The following is a 16,544-nucleotide window of genomic DNA, read 5'->3' as shown; positions in this document are numbered from 1 at the left end:
CCCCCTCCCCTGCCCCACGCCCCGCGCCCTGCTTCCAGCGCTCCTCAATGGTCAACCTCCCACCTATTCTTGCGTCAAGCGCTTTCCTATACTGCGAATATTCCACCAGAATGGACTGTCGGTAACTTTAGATCGTACTCGCTCATAGTCGGGTATCTTTTACAATTGCAATTTCAGGATTTTTTTTTCTTCTCTCTATACAGAGCAAATAATTTGGAAGAGAAACGAATGCATCGTCGCGAATTGGCTTTATCTCAATTATGGATTTTAAGAGAAAAACGCATGTCAATGCTGTTGTCAAATAGATTCTATCAGTCGAGTATCGATGAGAATACTCGAACTGTTGATGAGTTTCTCAGCTGATTTTAGTCTTCATTTTATCTATCTTTTTCTAACTCTTAGAACTAAAGATAGATAAAGAATAAGATTTAAACCAAGATTAAAATTGATCTACATTGGTAGAAATAAACATTAGACAATTTTCAATTATAGATTTCGCATGATTTGAAACGAGAAAAAAAAAGGATTATTTTTCGAAATAGCGCGCGAAAAAGTGCAGAATGAAGTTCCGGAAACGTTCGCGTGATTTGCGATTGGTCGTGGTGCACGTGAGATAGTTTTGTTCGTCATTTCCTTTTCGCGGGTAAATCATATGGCGAACATGATTTTTAACCGTGCCGGTTATGAGATTGAGCGAAAGTCATTCGCACTGAAGTGATTACGACGCTTTGAAAACATTCGAGAGGACAACATGCATGTAGTCAAACGAGGTAAATCAATACTAATTTCAGCGAATACGTTTGCACCGCAATTTAACGGGTTTTCACGCGAAACTCATCGATCTTACTTTTTTCTAATGTCAATGCTTTTTGTCTGTGTTTGCTAGATGGACGCAAGGAGCCTATGCATTTCGACAAGATAACTGCGAGAATTGAGACACTATGTTATGGACTGGATATGAATTATGTGGATCCAGTAAGTGCTTCCCCATAATATCTCTTTGTAACTAGTGAAACAGGAAATTTATATCTTATAATCACTTTTGTTCATTTATTGTTTATATTCATTGTTTTTTTAAAAATTGTTTTTAAAAATTGTTTTAAAGTTAAATCTCTTGTAACTTACACAAAAGTGTGAATTTAAGAGAAATTTGAGAGAATGCTTTTCATTTACAGTCTGCGATTGCACATCCAGTTATTAACAGCTTGTGTTCTGGGGTGACAACTATTGAACTGGACAACTTGGCAGCTCAGACTGCGGTGACTATGATCAATCAACATCCAGATTATGCAATCTTAGCAGCTAGAATTGCCATATCCAATTTGCATAAGGAAACGAAAAAGGTTTTTAGTGGTGAGATGTTGCAAATGTTGATATTTTATTATTGATATGCCAAAACAACATATCAAGGTCAAGATCATTGGATAATTGATTTCTTTCATCAGTATATTTATTATATTTTATTAATATTTCTTTGTCTTACAGAAGTGATAGCTGACTTGTATTATGCAAAAAACCTAGTCACAAATAAACGTTTATTTATAATCTGTGAAAAGTATTATGAAATCATTCAAAGAAATGCAGACAAACTAAATTCTGCAATAATATATGACAGAGACTTTAATTATAGTTATGCTACATTTAAAATGCTCGAGAGTGATTATTTGTTAAGGCTGAGTGGAAAAGTTGTTGAGAGACCACAGCACATGTTGATGCGAGTAGCTGTAGGTATTCATGGTGAAGACATTGATAAAGCTATCGAGACATATAATTTTATGTCAAAACAATATTTTATACATTCTGCACAAACAATAGCTACTGCATGCACTACTGTGCGACAAATGGCTAGGTAGTTATGTTTACTCTTGAACATTTCATTAATATTGTAATATTATTAAATAAATGATAATTTTTTTATAGCTCATTTTTATTGACAATGTCCGATGATAGCATTGATGGAATATTGGATACATTAGAAAGATTTGCTGTACTTTGTCATCATAATGGAGAAATAGGATTCAATGTACATTGCATTCGGGCAAAGAATACACCTATAAGAGGTACAGGAGGTGTATCAAATGGATTGGTACCTATGTTAAAGGCATATAATACGTCTATTGCAACTGTTTCCAAAAATGGCAAGAATGAAGGACCAATTACTGTGTATTTAGAACCATGGCATGCTGATATCTTTGAATTTTTGGATCTCAAAAGGAGTATTGGTTATTATCTTTTGTTATTATTTTCTATTTATATTTGCCTTTTAATAAACAAATTTATTTTTGATATAACTTTTATATACAGGTGAGGAGCAATTGAGAGCTAAGGGTATGTGTTATGCATTATGGATTCCAGATTTATTCATGAAACGTGTTTTTGATGATGATATATGGAGTTTAATGTGTCCACATGAATGCCCCGGTTTAATTGAAGCTTGGGGCAATGAATTTGAAGATTTATATACTAGGTAATCAATTATATATTTTTAATTTTATTTAAAACTTTGAGGTTTATATAATTTACAAAAAACACATACTTCTATTTAGGTATGAGAAAGAAGATCGTTCTCGAAGACAAGTTAAAGCTAGAGACTTATGGTTTCTCATCACACAGATACAATTCGAAACAGGAGTACCATACATTGTTTATAAAGATCATTGTAATCGCAAATCAAATCATCAGAATTTAGGCACGATTAAATGCAGCAGTTTTTCCACTGAAATTGTTCAGTATTCAAATTCCAATGAAGTTGCCATGTGTAATACAGCTTCAATTGCTGTCAATATGTTTGTGAATTCTATCAAGAGAACTTTCGATTTCTATAAACTTAAAGAAGTGACAAAAATTCTTACTTACAATTTGGATAAAATGATCGATGTTAATTTTTATCCTCTCCCAGAGGCAAAAGTGTCGGTTAATAAACATAGATCTATTGGTAAGCTATATGCGTGAATTTGTATGCATTGTTTTTTTTAAATCTATTTTTAAAATCTATTTTTAAAATATTAGGAATTGGAATACAAGGATTAGCAGATGCATTTATTTTAATGAGATATCCATTTGAAAGTAAAGAAGCTAATGAACTAAATATTCAAATTTTTGAGACTCTTTATTATGGTGCTCTAGAAGCTAGTTGCGAAATAGCTGCTGAAAAAGGTCCTTATAAGTCATATGAAAATAGTCCGATCAGTAAGGGTGTAAGTATCAGAGAAAAAAATATTTTTCTATGAAGTGTTAATCAGAAATTATGTATTTACATGCAAATATTTTTCACAGATTCTGCAATACGACATGTGGAAAATAAGACCAACAAATTTATGGGATTGGGATATTTTAAAGGCAAAGATTGCCAAACATGGAATGCGCAATTCTTTGTTAATAGCGCAAATGTCGGATGAGTTTATGGCGCAAATGTTAGAAAATAACGTATCGGTTGAACCATATGCGAGTAACATATGTATGATACATGCATTGTCAAAACAATATCCGGTTGTTAAATCACGTTTGTTACGAGATTTAATTGAGAAAGATCTTTGGGATGAAAACATGTATAATAAAATTATTACTAATGACGGGTCCATACAAGTAAATATTTATTATTTAACTATTTTATAAAGCAATTTTATATGTTATAAATGAAAGATTATAGAAGATGATATATATTTTATAAATAAATTATTTACAGGACATTGAAGAGATACCTAAAGATTTGAAGTTGCTTTATAAAACGGTTTGGGAGATGCCACAAAAAATTATTTTTGATATGGCAGCTTCTCGTGGACCTTTTATCGACCAGTCGCAATGTTTAAATGTCCACGTAATTGACCCATTAGAAAAGCTATCATCTATACACTTTTATGCCTGGGAAATTGTAAGTATAAAATTACGCAATTATTTTTTCAAATATATATATATATATATATATGAACTTAATAAATTTTTTATTTTTTTTTATTTTTGCAGGGCTTAAAATCCAGTATGTATCATCTCATAACTAACAGCAATAATGTAAAATAGAATAAAATATGATAATTAAAAAGTTAATAATAAGTTCAAATAAATTACATAAGATGCATATATATCCAAAGATGAAATGAAAATTTGTATCATCAAAATAAAAATAAAGATTTTTTGTAATAATATTACAATATTACAAATTGTATTTTTTAAATAAATAATGAATATAGATAATGCTTTTTTTATTTAAAGAAAAAGTATATTTGCACATACAAAAATAATAGATTTTTTAAATTTGTAGTGCATTACTGTGAGGAGATAAAAGTGTGTTTAATTTCTTCAATTTTAATTATAAAAATATTTAGAGATTACATTGAAATATGTAACATCTTTGTATTTTTTTATCCTTATCGCTTTTTTCAAATGTTTATTTTATTCTTTAAGTGCAGTTGAGAAGTAGATCTGATTTTCTAGAGATTCTCTTTAAAATCCTTGGGCGTTTTCAGATTTTTCTCATAAAATAATATTAGAAAATGTATCAAGATATTAGTTAATACATACAATGCACTGTTTACTATGCCACGCTCGTTTGCAACGTTATAATATTATATAATGATTTATATATCTCTGAAGAAAATCTATGAACATAAATTAATGGATAATAATAAAATAAAAATATATAAAAAGAATTTATATTACATAATAAGTTCAAATTTTAAAAAAAGCTTATTATTATATTAAGACGTTAAAATATTTTATTCTTTTATAATTGCTATATTCAAATATATTACATTTTTCTATGATTTTAATCTGCTTATGTTTGCTTATAAAAATATTTTGATTGTTTATAAAATAGATTTGTTATATTTGATAAATATTTCTTTTAATAACAAACTATTGCTATTACAAAAATTATAATGCATGTATAATATGTAATTATACTATATATGTGTGCATATAACGATTACCACTTAATTTTATATATTTATTTGTAATTCAATTTATTAATCAGAAATTAATATTTATACATTTTCAAAATATATATGTAATATTTCCTATAGATACAAATTTTTTTTATTATATCTTTTATAAAATTTTGGGTATTGTTTTAAATATTGTAACATAACATTATTAGTTATATAATTTCAGTAATAAGTCTTTATGATATATAATGAATATTATACTAACGTGGAACAGCATTATTTTTAGTTTACATTATTTTTTAGTTTAGTATAATAAGAAACCGATTTATCAATATGTTCTGCTGCAAAAGTATTTTAAAATTGAAACAAATTGTTGCATATTTTAATATATTTTATAAATATAAAGAAATATTTATCTACAATAAATAATATTTATTTTTAATAAAGAGACAAAAAAATATGTATGCTGATGTATGCCGCTACCAGAAATATCCACCAATGAAAACGTGTTCTTAAGCAAATGACCGCGATTGAATTTCCCTAACATTTTAGGAATCAGAATTTGTAACTATGCTCCCTCCATATTTTTTTATCTCCATGGTTCGAAGCATGCAGTTCATGGAAATAATTTAGGTCTTCGTATTCAATTCTTCGTATTCAATTTTAGTTTTCTTTTCAAAATGAAGACTTCACGAACTAAAAAGGCTCGGAAGATTCTTGGATTTTATGTGAACAACTATAAGTTTCGTCAACCATTTCAAGTTCTTATTGATGGCACATTTGCATTTACGGCATTAAAGGTTATAAACATTGTTTCGATTTATATTATTGGATTTCAGTGTCCAATTCACATTTATTTGTCACATATTCATATGTTACGTTGTATTATTTTTTAGAACAAGTTTAATATACAGGAGCAGTTGGCAAAATATTTTCAATCTGAAGTAAAACTACTGACAACGGCGTGTATCATTTTGGAAACCGAAAAACTCGGTATATTTTCTTCAGCAGTTAATGGCGCAACTCAAATAGTGAAACAGTACGCTATACATAGATGTGGACATGAAAAGAAACCGATAAACGGTTCGAAATGCTTACAATCTATGATAGAAAAAAATAATAGTTCAAGGTATGTTATAAATAAATAGAACCAAGATTACATATGGATTTTTCATTCAAATGGCCCTGACAATTCAAAAGTTGTTTTAATTCTGGCTGTGTTTTGATACTTAGTGTCAATATTGAAAATATATAATTTGTCATATATATATATATAAAAGATTTTCTAGTGTGTATGTGTATGTATACACACACACACACACACATACACACACACACACCTACTAGATTTTCAATAATGAATATCAAAATAGCCTTTACATGAATCATAACTCATTCAGCAACCATCAAGTGAAAAATCTGAATATATTCTAAAAAGATAGAAATATAATTTTTAAAAGCATATGTTAAGCACATATTTTTTCATTTGACTCTCACAATAATAATATATAAATAAAGGTAGTCTATTTGAGTTTTGTACATTAAAGTAATTATAAAAATATTGGTTTTCATATGTATTTGAAATTATGTCAAATGTTAAATTATTTTAAAATCGTAGCAAAATATTGTTGTTATTTTAAAGAGTTTGACTTTTTAAGAGAATCTGAGCCAATGTGTATGAAAATTTTTTTATATTTTTATTTTAAATTTATGTAATATACCAAATATTTTTTTATTTGTTATAGATATATTGTTGCGACACAAGATCGTGAGCTTCAGGATGAAATGAGGACAATTCCGGGAGTTCCTGTAATATATTTACATGGAAAAGCACCTACACTAGACTCTCCCTCGGAGGCAAGCCGCATGCATGCTGAAGTTAAGCAAAAAGATCTAGGTATGACTACATGGGAGAAAGAAAATATAAAAATATTGCGAAAAGAAGCAGGAATAGAAGAGAAAGGAAGTAAATTGAGAAAGAAAAAGAAAAAAGGCGGACCAAATCCGCTTAGTTGTTTGAAGAAAAAAAAACCGGAAATGACAATATTGAAAAAAAATAGTATAAAGTCTGGTAAAATCAGGAAAAGGAAAATTAAAATAGCGTCACACATTAAAGAGGCTCTACTAACAGAATTGAAGAGTAACCGTACGACATAAAATTATATAAATAGATTATGTCAATTTTAAATATATTTTGTGAATATAATATAAAAATATGTAAAAAATTGTTAAAAATTAAGAAAACAAGTCATTTTTATATAGATTAAATCAATATTTTTTGTGAATTAGAAAAGAATAAAATATTTATTTAAATACTTTACTATGTGCGTATAAAGTTTTTTAATAAGATTTTTAAATAAACACTGATTTCCATATTAAACACGAAACATAAAATTTCATGGAATCTTTTACAATTTTATAGTATATCTTATTATTAATATATCTTTTTATTTATTAGTATTTATTAGTATATCTTTTATCATGAATAATTCTTATTTAATAGAAATAATTTACAATGTTTGATTTTATTAAAGATATAAGATAATACCGCGCATATTTTATATTCTAAAATAATTAAAATAGATATAGTTAAAATGTGAAAATAGTGATTTAAAAAAATAAGTGTGCTGCCTCTTTCTCGCTCGCGTGCGATCGTCCGCGTTGCGTCTCGTCTTTCGTCTGCGTCGCGTCTTTGTAGTCTTAATCTGCGTTTTGCAGCTGTCCGCGATTTCCTACGTTTCGCGAGCGTTCTGCGTGACCACGCAGCGTGCATTTTCAAGCGCTCCGCCTTTTTCTCGCGAGCGAACATCTCGGCGTTCTTTCTGTTCTTTTTAGCGTCTCTAATCTCGAACGTTCCTTCGCGTCCGCGATGCTCTTGCTGGCATTGCATGTTCCGCAAGATAACATTTTTGTCACGCGCATTCCTCGTGTTCGCGGTGCCCTTGTTGGTATTGTACGTTTCCGATTTCCTTTGTCTTGTAATATTAGCTGTAAGTCATGTAAATATCGCGTTCGCGTTTTTGGTTGTCAAACGGTTGAATGTTCTAGATATTATTTTCTGTTGTCTGTTCAAAATAAACGAGATCAAGTCAGAATTTCGCGAGTCGTTGCTGGCGACGGTCGAATATCAAATCACGGTGATCAAAAATTCAGTTTGTTTTGCATCCTTCCTGCTTTTCCAACTTTTCAAAGATCAGCCGTCTTGCCTTCCTGGCAGAGGTAGCTTCAATTTAAACTACAGATAGGCAACGCATTGATCAGTACACTTTCTTCTGTTAGTTTCAATTTATCACTTGTATATTCCAAACGACCTCGTAAATCCCATTTTTTTAAACTTGCTTTCTTTATTATCTATATTATTTGAAATATCTTTGGTTAACTTGTTCACTGTACTATTAGTTATCAATGCATTATTATTTGGTTTATTTACTAATGTTTTAGCAACAAATTTGACAAGAGGTTTCTTTATTTCTCTATGCATTAAATTAGTAGCTGTTCGTTTTACAGCTTTCATATTGTTTAATGATATGACTTCAGGTAATGATTTTGCTCGAGTTAAGGTTGGTTTAGCTTTAGGTGATTTATTTTCATTTATAATTGTAGAATTCGCTGATGTTGATGTATTATTGTTACTTATTTTATAATTGTTCTCAATTGTATTAATTATATTAATTATATCTGCTATATTAGTTGTTTTTTTAACATTATTTTTGGTTTCCGTTGTTGTAGCCAGATTTACAACTAATAATAAAGTAGTCTCCATGGCAACAAAAATAGTCCGCATGAATTTCGGAAAAAGTCTTTCGAAAGACGGTACAAATGCGTGATCGCCAAAATTACGATGAGTCTTTTGAAAGACCTCATCGCGTGAGAATATTGCGAAAAGTTTATCAGCAAATTCCTCAATTGCGACACAAGATCATGAGCTTCAGGATGAAATAAGGACAATTCCGGGAGTTCCTGTACTATATTTACATGGTAAAGCACCTACACTAGACTCTCCTTCGGATGCATGCATAAAGCAAAAAGATCTAGGTATGACATGGTAGGTACTACATGGGAGAAAAAAAATGTAAAAGTATCGCGAAAACAAGCAGGACTAGAAGAGAAAGGAAGTAAATTGAGAAAGAAAAAGAAAAAAGACGGACCAAATCCGCTTAGTTGTTTGAAGAAAAAAAGACCGGAAATGACAATATTGAAAAAAAATAGTATAAAGTCTGGTAAAATCAGGAAAAGGAAAATTAAAATAGCGTCACGCATTAAAGAGGCTTTATTAACAGAATTGAAGAGTAACCGTACGACATAAAATTATATAAGTAGATTGTGTCAATTTTAAATATATTTTGTGAATATAATATAAAAATATGTAGAAAATTGTTATAAATTAAGAAAACAAGTCATTTTTATATAGATTAAATCAATATCTTTTGTGAATTAAAAAAGAAAATATTTATTTAAATACTTTACTATGTGTGTGTATAAAGTTTTTTAATAAGATTTTTAAATAAACATTGTGATTTCCATATTAAACACGAAATATATAAAATTTCATGAAATCTTTTACAATTTTGTAGCCATTATTAGTATATCTTTTATCATGAATAAAATAATTATCTAATAGAAATAATTTACAATGTTTGATTTTATTAAACATATAAGATAGCACCCCGCATATTTTATATTCTAAAATAATTAAAATAGATTAAATGTGATAGTTCAAATGTGAAAATAGTGATTTAAAAAAAAATAAAAAGTTTTGACTTTAGAAAAAGATGTATATCTTTTAGAGAATATAATATTAAACTAATAACAATGTTTAATGCTAAATATGTCATTTTCTTAAAAAATATACATGTATATATCTTAACATATTTAGATGAACACATGAACCTGGAATTAGGAACTTCCATATGTAGAAAGTATAAAAATGTTGGAAAATAATCTTTTCGATGTAAGCGGCACTGTATTATTTACAGTGTTTTGTTCATATATAAGAACTTTCAGATAGTTAATATTATGTTTTCATGTGTATACATTTATAATCATAATTAAATAATGGTAGATCTATATTTTCGGGGAATTGATATTTGGCATAATTGTTAGGAAAAATTTAATTTTTAAGTATAACTAATATTTACGCAGCTATTATAAAAAGATAATATAAAAGTTTATATTAAAATTCATGTTAGAAAAAGATAAATGTATATTTTTTTAATATGAAGTTCATATTTGTTTATATATGCATATGTATGCATAAGTATATGTATATACATATGCATTTTCAAGAATATGTAAACACACACACACACACACACACACACTTTCACACAATCTTTTTAAAGTTCAAAAAAACGATAATTACGAAGATCCTTTTGCTGCACCAAAAGTCTAAAGTTTTTGAGTTTATGTTACAAATAGATCTGCCATTATAAAATTAAATAATATAATCTTTTTTATAGATATAAATATTTGGATTCAACGTTATAAGAGCAAAACGCTCATATCTAACTCTATCTTGATCAGTTGAATAATCATATAATGTATCAATTATTCTATTATAAGACTTTTCACGGTTCATATAAATTGCTCAGTCACAAAAATAAAATCTTCCTCGGCCAAAAAATTGTATGTCTAAACAATTATATTAAGTCAAAAGTTTTCAAAATTAGATACTTTAATAAAAAATTTTTACAACTGCATCTTTTCGTACAAGTATGATTAAATATAACGTGTCATGAAATTTATGCGTGCACTGTCTATGTTTAGACATAAGAGGGAAATTACAAAATTTGAAGAAATATTGTAATGTTTACTGTCAACTTACAAATAAGAGAATTCCTTAATCATCATACATACAGAATGTAATTGTTCATGCCAAACCTAGCAGTATAGGAATCTATCTTTTTCAGCGTTTAGTACTGAATATTTTTTTAAGTAGGATATTTATCTATGGTCAAATTAACAACATTACACTGAATTTAAAACGTTCTTATCTTTCATTAGTTAAATCAGGTATAGCTTATGTGAAAACTATTAAAAAAATTTCATTGAAACATTCAAACGCATAAAAAAATAATAAATTTATGTCATATTAAACACATACGCATCTTCTAAATAAAATTAAATCAAATCTGAATGTTCATTAAACTGAGTGTTAACGATTTTACACAAATCTGTATCTGTTTATATTCTATATGAAAATTACTGCCAGTCTTAAACACGACTTCTGTTAATATTGCTTTTAGATAAAAGTAGTCTTTAAACAGAACGTAAAAAATCTTATATCATATATTTGTGTAATCTCATAAATGTGGCGGTCAAGGATGCTGACTTAACAGTGCACGCGCAGCCATGGCGAGCATTTTCATGCGGCGCGTTGATCGATGATTCGGATTACTCGCTAAGAACGTAGCTAATTGATTTTGCAGGGTCATTAGCACCGTGCCCATGTGTTCTCGTGTTACAGGATCATTTGGGTCTAAATTTAATATTGCTTCTTCTAGCCACCTAAAAGAAATTTTTATCAAAATTATCTTGAAATGATGACAAATGAAACATGTCTATTTTGATATTACACAATTTGTATACGAATTAAAAAAATAATTTATAATACCTGTGTTTCAATTCGGTACGGTGTCCCAAATCAGCAGATAATTGTTGCACAAGAGAAAGAATTACAGGTTGTTGTAAGATACATCTAGAACTTTGTCCTTGAGCTGTACACGAAAATACTCTCGAAGGTTCAGTTTTCTCACACACTAGTACTACCAATCCTAAATCACTAGCACTCAGGGCCTGTTGAAAAGCGGCATTTAGTTGACCTCTTTGTAGAAGAGACATGACACGTGCTTGAGCATCGGCTACAGCGGCTACAGGTATAGCAGGTGTGGTAGCTCTCGATCTATAGATTTCGACAATTTTAATATTTATCAACATGTTATTTATAATTTAAATTTAAGATTTATAATTTGTTCCTTACCGCGCACTAGACATTTCGGTAAGTTGTTGATTTAAATTCTCTCGTATGGAATCACGAACTGCTCGAATAATGTTGTCTTGTATCGTCGTCAAAACTCTATTCAATTCAGTCTGTATTTCTTCGCGTATCAAAGTTGATAATGTTTCGCTCAATTGCTCATTATAACGTTGACACTGCTTATTGATAACTGTATCAGTATGCTGTAAATCTATAAAAAAGATATATTACATACGCTGAAAAATATTTTTCACAATGGAATTGTTAACAATGGAATCGAAATAGGCTACTTACAATCACGAGTGCCCTTAGCAAACACATCTTGGATTTGTTTAAACATAATTTGGCAAACCTTTTCCATATTAGGTAGAAGAACAGTCGTGAATGTTTCTTTGAAAGCAACGTCGAGAGCTGGTTTAGCTGCATTTGCAGCTGTTAAAGATAGAGTATCCTTTACATGTGAACTGTTTATCAATTCACTTACATTCTTTTGAAAAAGTTCATCCATTTGATTTGCATCTAATCTCATTTGATGTTTCAATGGTTTTATTGTTTCTTCAATTGTACGTGGCAAAGTAGTTTCAATCTTTTCTTTGATCGTTGTCTCGAATGTATTTAGAAATTCATGTTGACGAGTCACTTGATCATATAGATTCATACAGATTTGTTCAAAGTTCGCGTTTTGCTGTTCAGACATTTTTGCTAATGTGGATTCTACTCGTGTGGACACTGGCGATTCTTGCCGTAACCTAGTAACCTCCGCGCGTAATTCTTTTAATTCTTGACATTGATCTTGAATTATCTCTAAAATAGATTTCAATTTGTTGTTCAATTCAAGATTATTAAGATTGTCATTGTTTGTTCGCCATGATGTTCCGGGGTCATCGGACGACGTTTTTGTTTCATCTTTTGTCTTTTGCCTTTGTACGTTATTATCATCGTCTTCGGGAAATTCTTCCTGCATCGCGTGTACGCTTACATCTTTAAGCAGGACCATTGGGATATTAGACCAATCTTCGTCAGCGTTCGTTTTTGCTTCCGGTTTGCCATCGATATCGGTTTCTTCATCTGGTTTAGTAAGAGACAAGATTTCTCTTACTTCTCTAGATGGACTACTACCGCAACTGGCTGGAGCTTGTTCTTCTATCTCAGTTTTTGCGAGCGGTGGATCAGACGCGTTTAAAGCTTGTACCGCTTGTGCAAGGGAAGAACTGTTGGATAAGACTTTTCTCAAATCCGGGCTTTCTGGATTAGATTCGTTGTTCTCTTTCTTTGCAGGCGAACTGAACGCGTCAGGTGTCATTAAGTTTAAGCTAGTGTTGTGATTAATTGTCGCTTCGATTGTAGCAGACAAAGATCGTTTTCCCTCACAATTTTCTCCGGACACGCCGTTATGAGTAACGGTTCCCATATCTGGCAGATCTTCGGAATAATCTAACGAATCGTGAGCAAGTGTGTCTATAAGATAGTTGCCACTTGCTTGCGAGGCAGGTTTAAAGGCAATGTGACACTCTTGTAATGACTTTGGTTGGACTAGATACATGTAGATGACAAGTTGTTCATCGTTTTCTTCGATCTCTTCGCACAGATCTTCCAGTGATTCGCCAGTTGACCGTATTTTACGTTGATCAGCATCGACAATTCCAAAGCTTAGAATGGGATATGGCAGGAGAAATTCTGACACCGTGCTTATACATGCTAATGCCTCACCCTTGTCTTTTGAAAGACTTAGTATATATAAAATTTTATTATATATATCAGATAGAAATAGATATCCAGCACTAAGATCTAAGCCTGCTTTTAGTACTGGCACTTTGCCCGTAGAAGGATTTGGAGCAAACGTAATTGTTTGTAAACAGGTCCACAATTCGCACGACCATACTTTCAGTTCTGAATTATTGTCACATCCCGTCACAGCAAATCTCCAAAACTGAACACTGAAAAAATAGACATATCCTTTAATTATTGAGTTTCCTCAATAGAAATATATTTACATTGAGATGATATTTTTAAAATACTCACTCAGGTTGATAGTTTTTGTGATCATCAAGAAAAAATAGGCAAGAAATGGGTCGTCCTCCGTGAGGCCTCCATTGATGTAAACAACGTGGTTGCGGCTGACCATTATGAGGATTAGCATGAAGGAAGACTTGAAAGAATTTTACTTCTCCATCTGTACTAGCAGTTGCTAATGCAGTACCGTCTGGACTAAGCGTAGCTTCAACAATCATTCCCGTGTGCTGATCGATCTCCATCATACCTCCACTTTCCTTAATACTCGGATTTGTTGCCTAATTTAGACAAAAAAAAAATGAAAATTATTTGTCATTTATATCCTATACATGAACAAAATTACACAAATGCGTATTTACATACCTCTATCGATCTAAATCTTGATGTTACTGTTGCAACCGACCACAATTCAACTTTGGAACCACGAGTTAAGACTAATAATTTTGATACTTCATCTCCGTCAGAAGCATCGTCCTCTGGGATGTATGGACACCAGATCACTCGGTGACTAGTTGGAGAAACATCTTCAGCGTCTACTTGTAATACTAAACTACATAATAATTCAGATGGCGTAGGTTCAATTGTATGTATAAAAAGTGATCCTGTATAATCGATACACGCAAGAATTGCATTTGAAACATGGGCGAATGCAAGATCTTGAATAGCACCACGCATTCCTCGCAGTAGAGCTCTATGTTCTAATTCCTTGTATACAACACGAACTACCCCACCACCGGTACCAACTAGAAGATGGAAAATTCATCTAAATACAAGTCATTCTAAATTACTTTTATAGATGTAAATATTTGATTAAAAAAAAGAGCAATTTTTTTTATTAAAAAAAACACATTGTATATAAAGCATAATATTTCAATTACATTGGCAAAAGAAAAATTGCAAACAGCAAACCTAAATCTTATTAAGTATTACCTTTTAAACCATAGGCTAAATATTTTCCAGATACATGAACAGCCAACAATTGGCCAGTGTAAAGATGATGATCCCATGTAAAATCAACAATATTTTTTAATTTTACTTTAGAACTGCCATGGTCATGATCACCAGGGGAAGGAATAATAGTTACATTTGTGCTACATAATTCAACTGAATGTTGATCCTCCCGTCCACTGAATTGCCTATAGAAACAGAACGTTGTGTGTAAAGACCATTATACAAATTAAAGCTGCCATATTTGTCTACAATTTTTTTTTTATATAAAGAAAAACGAGATCAAACAGACAAAAAAATATATCAATAAAAAAATATGTTCATATATTCACAAGAAAATTTGAGCTATAGAACTATGATATTTGACTGTAATTAATGATGTTCAATGTTTTATACAAAATTAGTATAAAAGTTAATTTAGAAGTTTTAGTACAGAAGTTAATACAAAAAGCATTTATCAAATAGATGCTCGAGATCTACAAATTGATTTTTTACAAATGTACAAATGTACAAATAATTTGTACATTCCAATAAGGTAAAATATCTATCTTTCAGTTACATAAGCAGGTACAGGAATAAAGAAACAGTAATAATAAGCTATATTAACCGATTATGTATTTTATAAATATTAAGAAACTTTTGAATCTTTCTTTTTTTAAATCTTTTTTCTTTAACATTTTCCTATTTCTTCGAGCCCAATGCAAGGTGATGATTGTAATATTTTCTCTCTTGTCACTCACACACAGCGGCTTGACAAGACGAAGGTCCTATCGTACCAGCTCTAAAAGATCTTACAAAGCTTCGCGGTTCGCTCGATCGCGGAACTTACACAGACTGCTCAAAATGGAGATGCCTCAAGTTGTCCTCCCCGGTCTTGCTCATGTCGCCGGCCGTGTTCCTGTAAGATAAAAAGTTTAAGGGGTCTCACGAGTCTTGCGCGCGACCGGATCGCCCGCGAACGATTCCTAACCCTAGCCGGCGGTGCCGCAGGCCTGTTTCCGCGAGTCGGCATTCCGCGAGATCGCTCTTCCTCACCTCTCGGGCATAAATGCCGCCGTTCCTCGTCGTGCCGCTCTCAAAACGAATAAATTAGCCGAATAGCCGCGCGATCATCACCGGCGTCGTACCACCGCCTGTCGCAATGATCTCGGACACGCACACGCGAGGACACAATTCGGTAAACTTCAACGAAAGTGAAATGTCAGGCGGCCATCACCCACTTGTCAGTATATGCGAGCGGAATCAATGTTGCCAATCTCCGACGAAGAATTTCCTGCTGGTGAAATTTGCACGTCCATACCGGTGAAAACGGTTTCTCATGAAACCATCGAGATGCTAATGGCTTCTGCCTATAGGATGTGGCAACGAGGCAAAAAATGAGACCAATTGATATATCGCTCTTATGGAAGAGTGATAAGCTGATTGGTCATATTATATCGTAAGAAATTGACCAATCATAGTCGAACGTAAGGCGAAATTAATCATGATTGATTAATTTCTTACAGCTTAAACTATCTATTGTAGATCGAGTCTAATGATGCCAGTTTCAAAGGCTAATTGATATTTTGAATGTGAACAAACGGGTCGCTCTAATATTTAATGTCATACGACAGATTTTTTTGAACGTCCGGACGCGGTAAAGTGATTATCAAAGATATTTTTTTCTGACTGAAATTACGATTAAGGATTTTCAATAATGTTTTTCCTCGCGCCTTAAAGAATTTTTC

General features: G+C 31.2%; 3 protein-coding genes across 4 annotated transcripts; 2 read left to right on the top strand and 1 right to left on the bottom strand.

Moving 5' to 3' along the window:
• The first annotated feature begins 597 nt into the window (after positions 1–597).
• Positions 598–4,191, top strand: LOC105423905 (ribonucleoside-diphosphate reductase large subunit-like). The gene is made up of 11 exons (XM_025217503.2): positions 598–770; positions 887–975; positions 1,176–1,353; positions 1,486–1,849; positions 1,921–2,222; positions 2,305–2,467; positions 2,547–2,935; positions 3,010–3,197; positions 3,277–3,585; positions 3,686–3,871; positions 3,964–4,191. The coding sequence occupies exons 1-11, from the start codon at positions 752–754 to the stop codon at positions 4,015–4,017; spliced, it is 2,241 nt and encodes a 746-aa protein (XP_025073288.2). The 5' UTR covers positions 598–751; the 3' UTR covers positions 4,018–4,191.
• Positions 4,192–5,462: 1,271 nt separating this feature from the next.
• On the top strand, positions 5,463–7,200 carry LOC105423906 (rRNA-processing protein UTP23 homolog). The gene is made up of 3 exons (XM_011633870.3): positions 5,463–5,680; positions 5,777–6,009; positions 6,626–7,200. Exons 1-3 carry the CDS (start codon positions 5,561–5,563, stop codon positions 7,035–7,037), a joined length of 765 nt encoding a protein of 254 aa, XP_011632172.3. The 5' UTR covers positions 5,463–5,560; the 3' UTR covers positions 7,038–7,200.
• Positions 7,201–9,134: 1,934 nt separating this feature from the next.
• Ge-1 (Enhancer of mRNA-decapping protein 4 homolog Ge-1) lies at positions 9,135–16,034 on the bottom strand. Of its 2 annotated transcripts, none has more exons than XM_089080279.1 (9): positions 15,788–16,034; positions 15,647–15,715; positions 14,800–15,005; positions 14,233–14,612; positions 13,879–14,147; positions 12,151–13,793; positions 11,860–12,067; positions 11,494–11,781; positions 9,135–11,387 (listed from the first exon to the last, which is right to left on the bottom strand). In XM_089080279.1, exons 2-9 carry the CDS (start codon positions 15,697–15,699, stop codon positions 11,198–11,200), a joined length of 3,237 nt encoding a protein of 1,078 aa, XP_088936405.1. In that variant the 5' UTR covers positions 15,700–15,715; positions 15,788–16,034; the 3' UTR covers positions 9,135–11,197. The 2 variants fall into 2 exon arrangements, with proteins under 2 accessions (XP_088936405.1, XP_011632173.2); XM_011633871.2 differs by having other exon boundaries at positions 15,853–16,033.
• Positions 16,035–16,544: the final 510 nt, after the last annotated feature.

This window comes from Pogonomyrmex barbatus, unplaced genomic scaffold (genome assembly GCF_055798465.1).
Source record: "Pogonomyrmex barbatus isolate J1 unplaced genomic scaffold, ASM5579846v1 scaffold3, whole genome shotgun sequence".
Taxonomy (NCBI): domain Eukaryota; kingdom Metazoa; phylum Arthropoda; class Insecta; order Hymenoptera; family Formicidae; genus Pogonomyrmex; species Pogonomyrmex barbatus.
The sequence above is the reverse complement of the archived record's forward strand: the minus strand, read 5'-3'. Positions and strand labels throughout refer to the sequence as shown.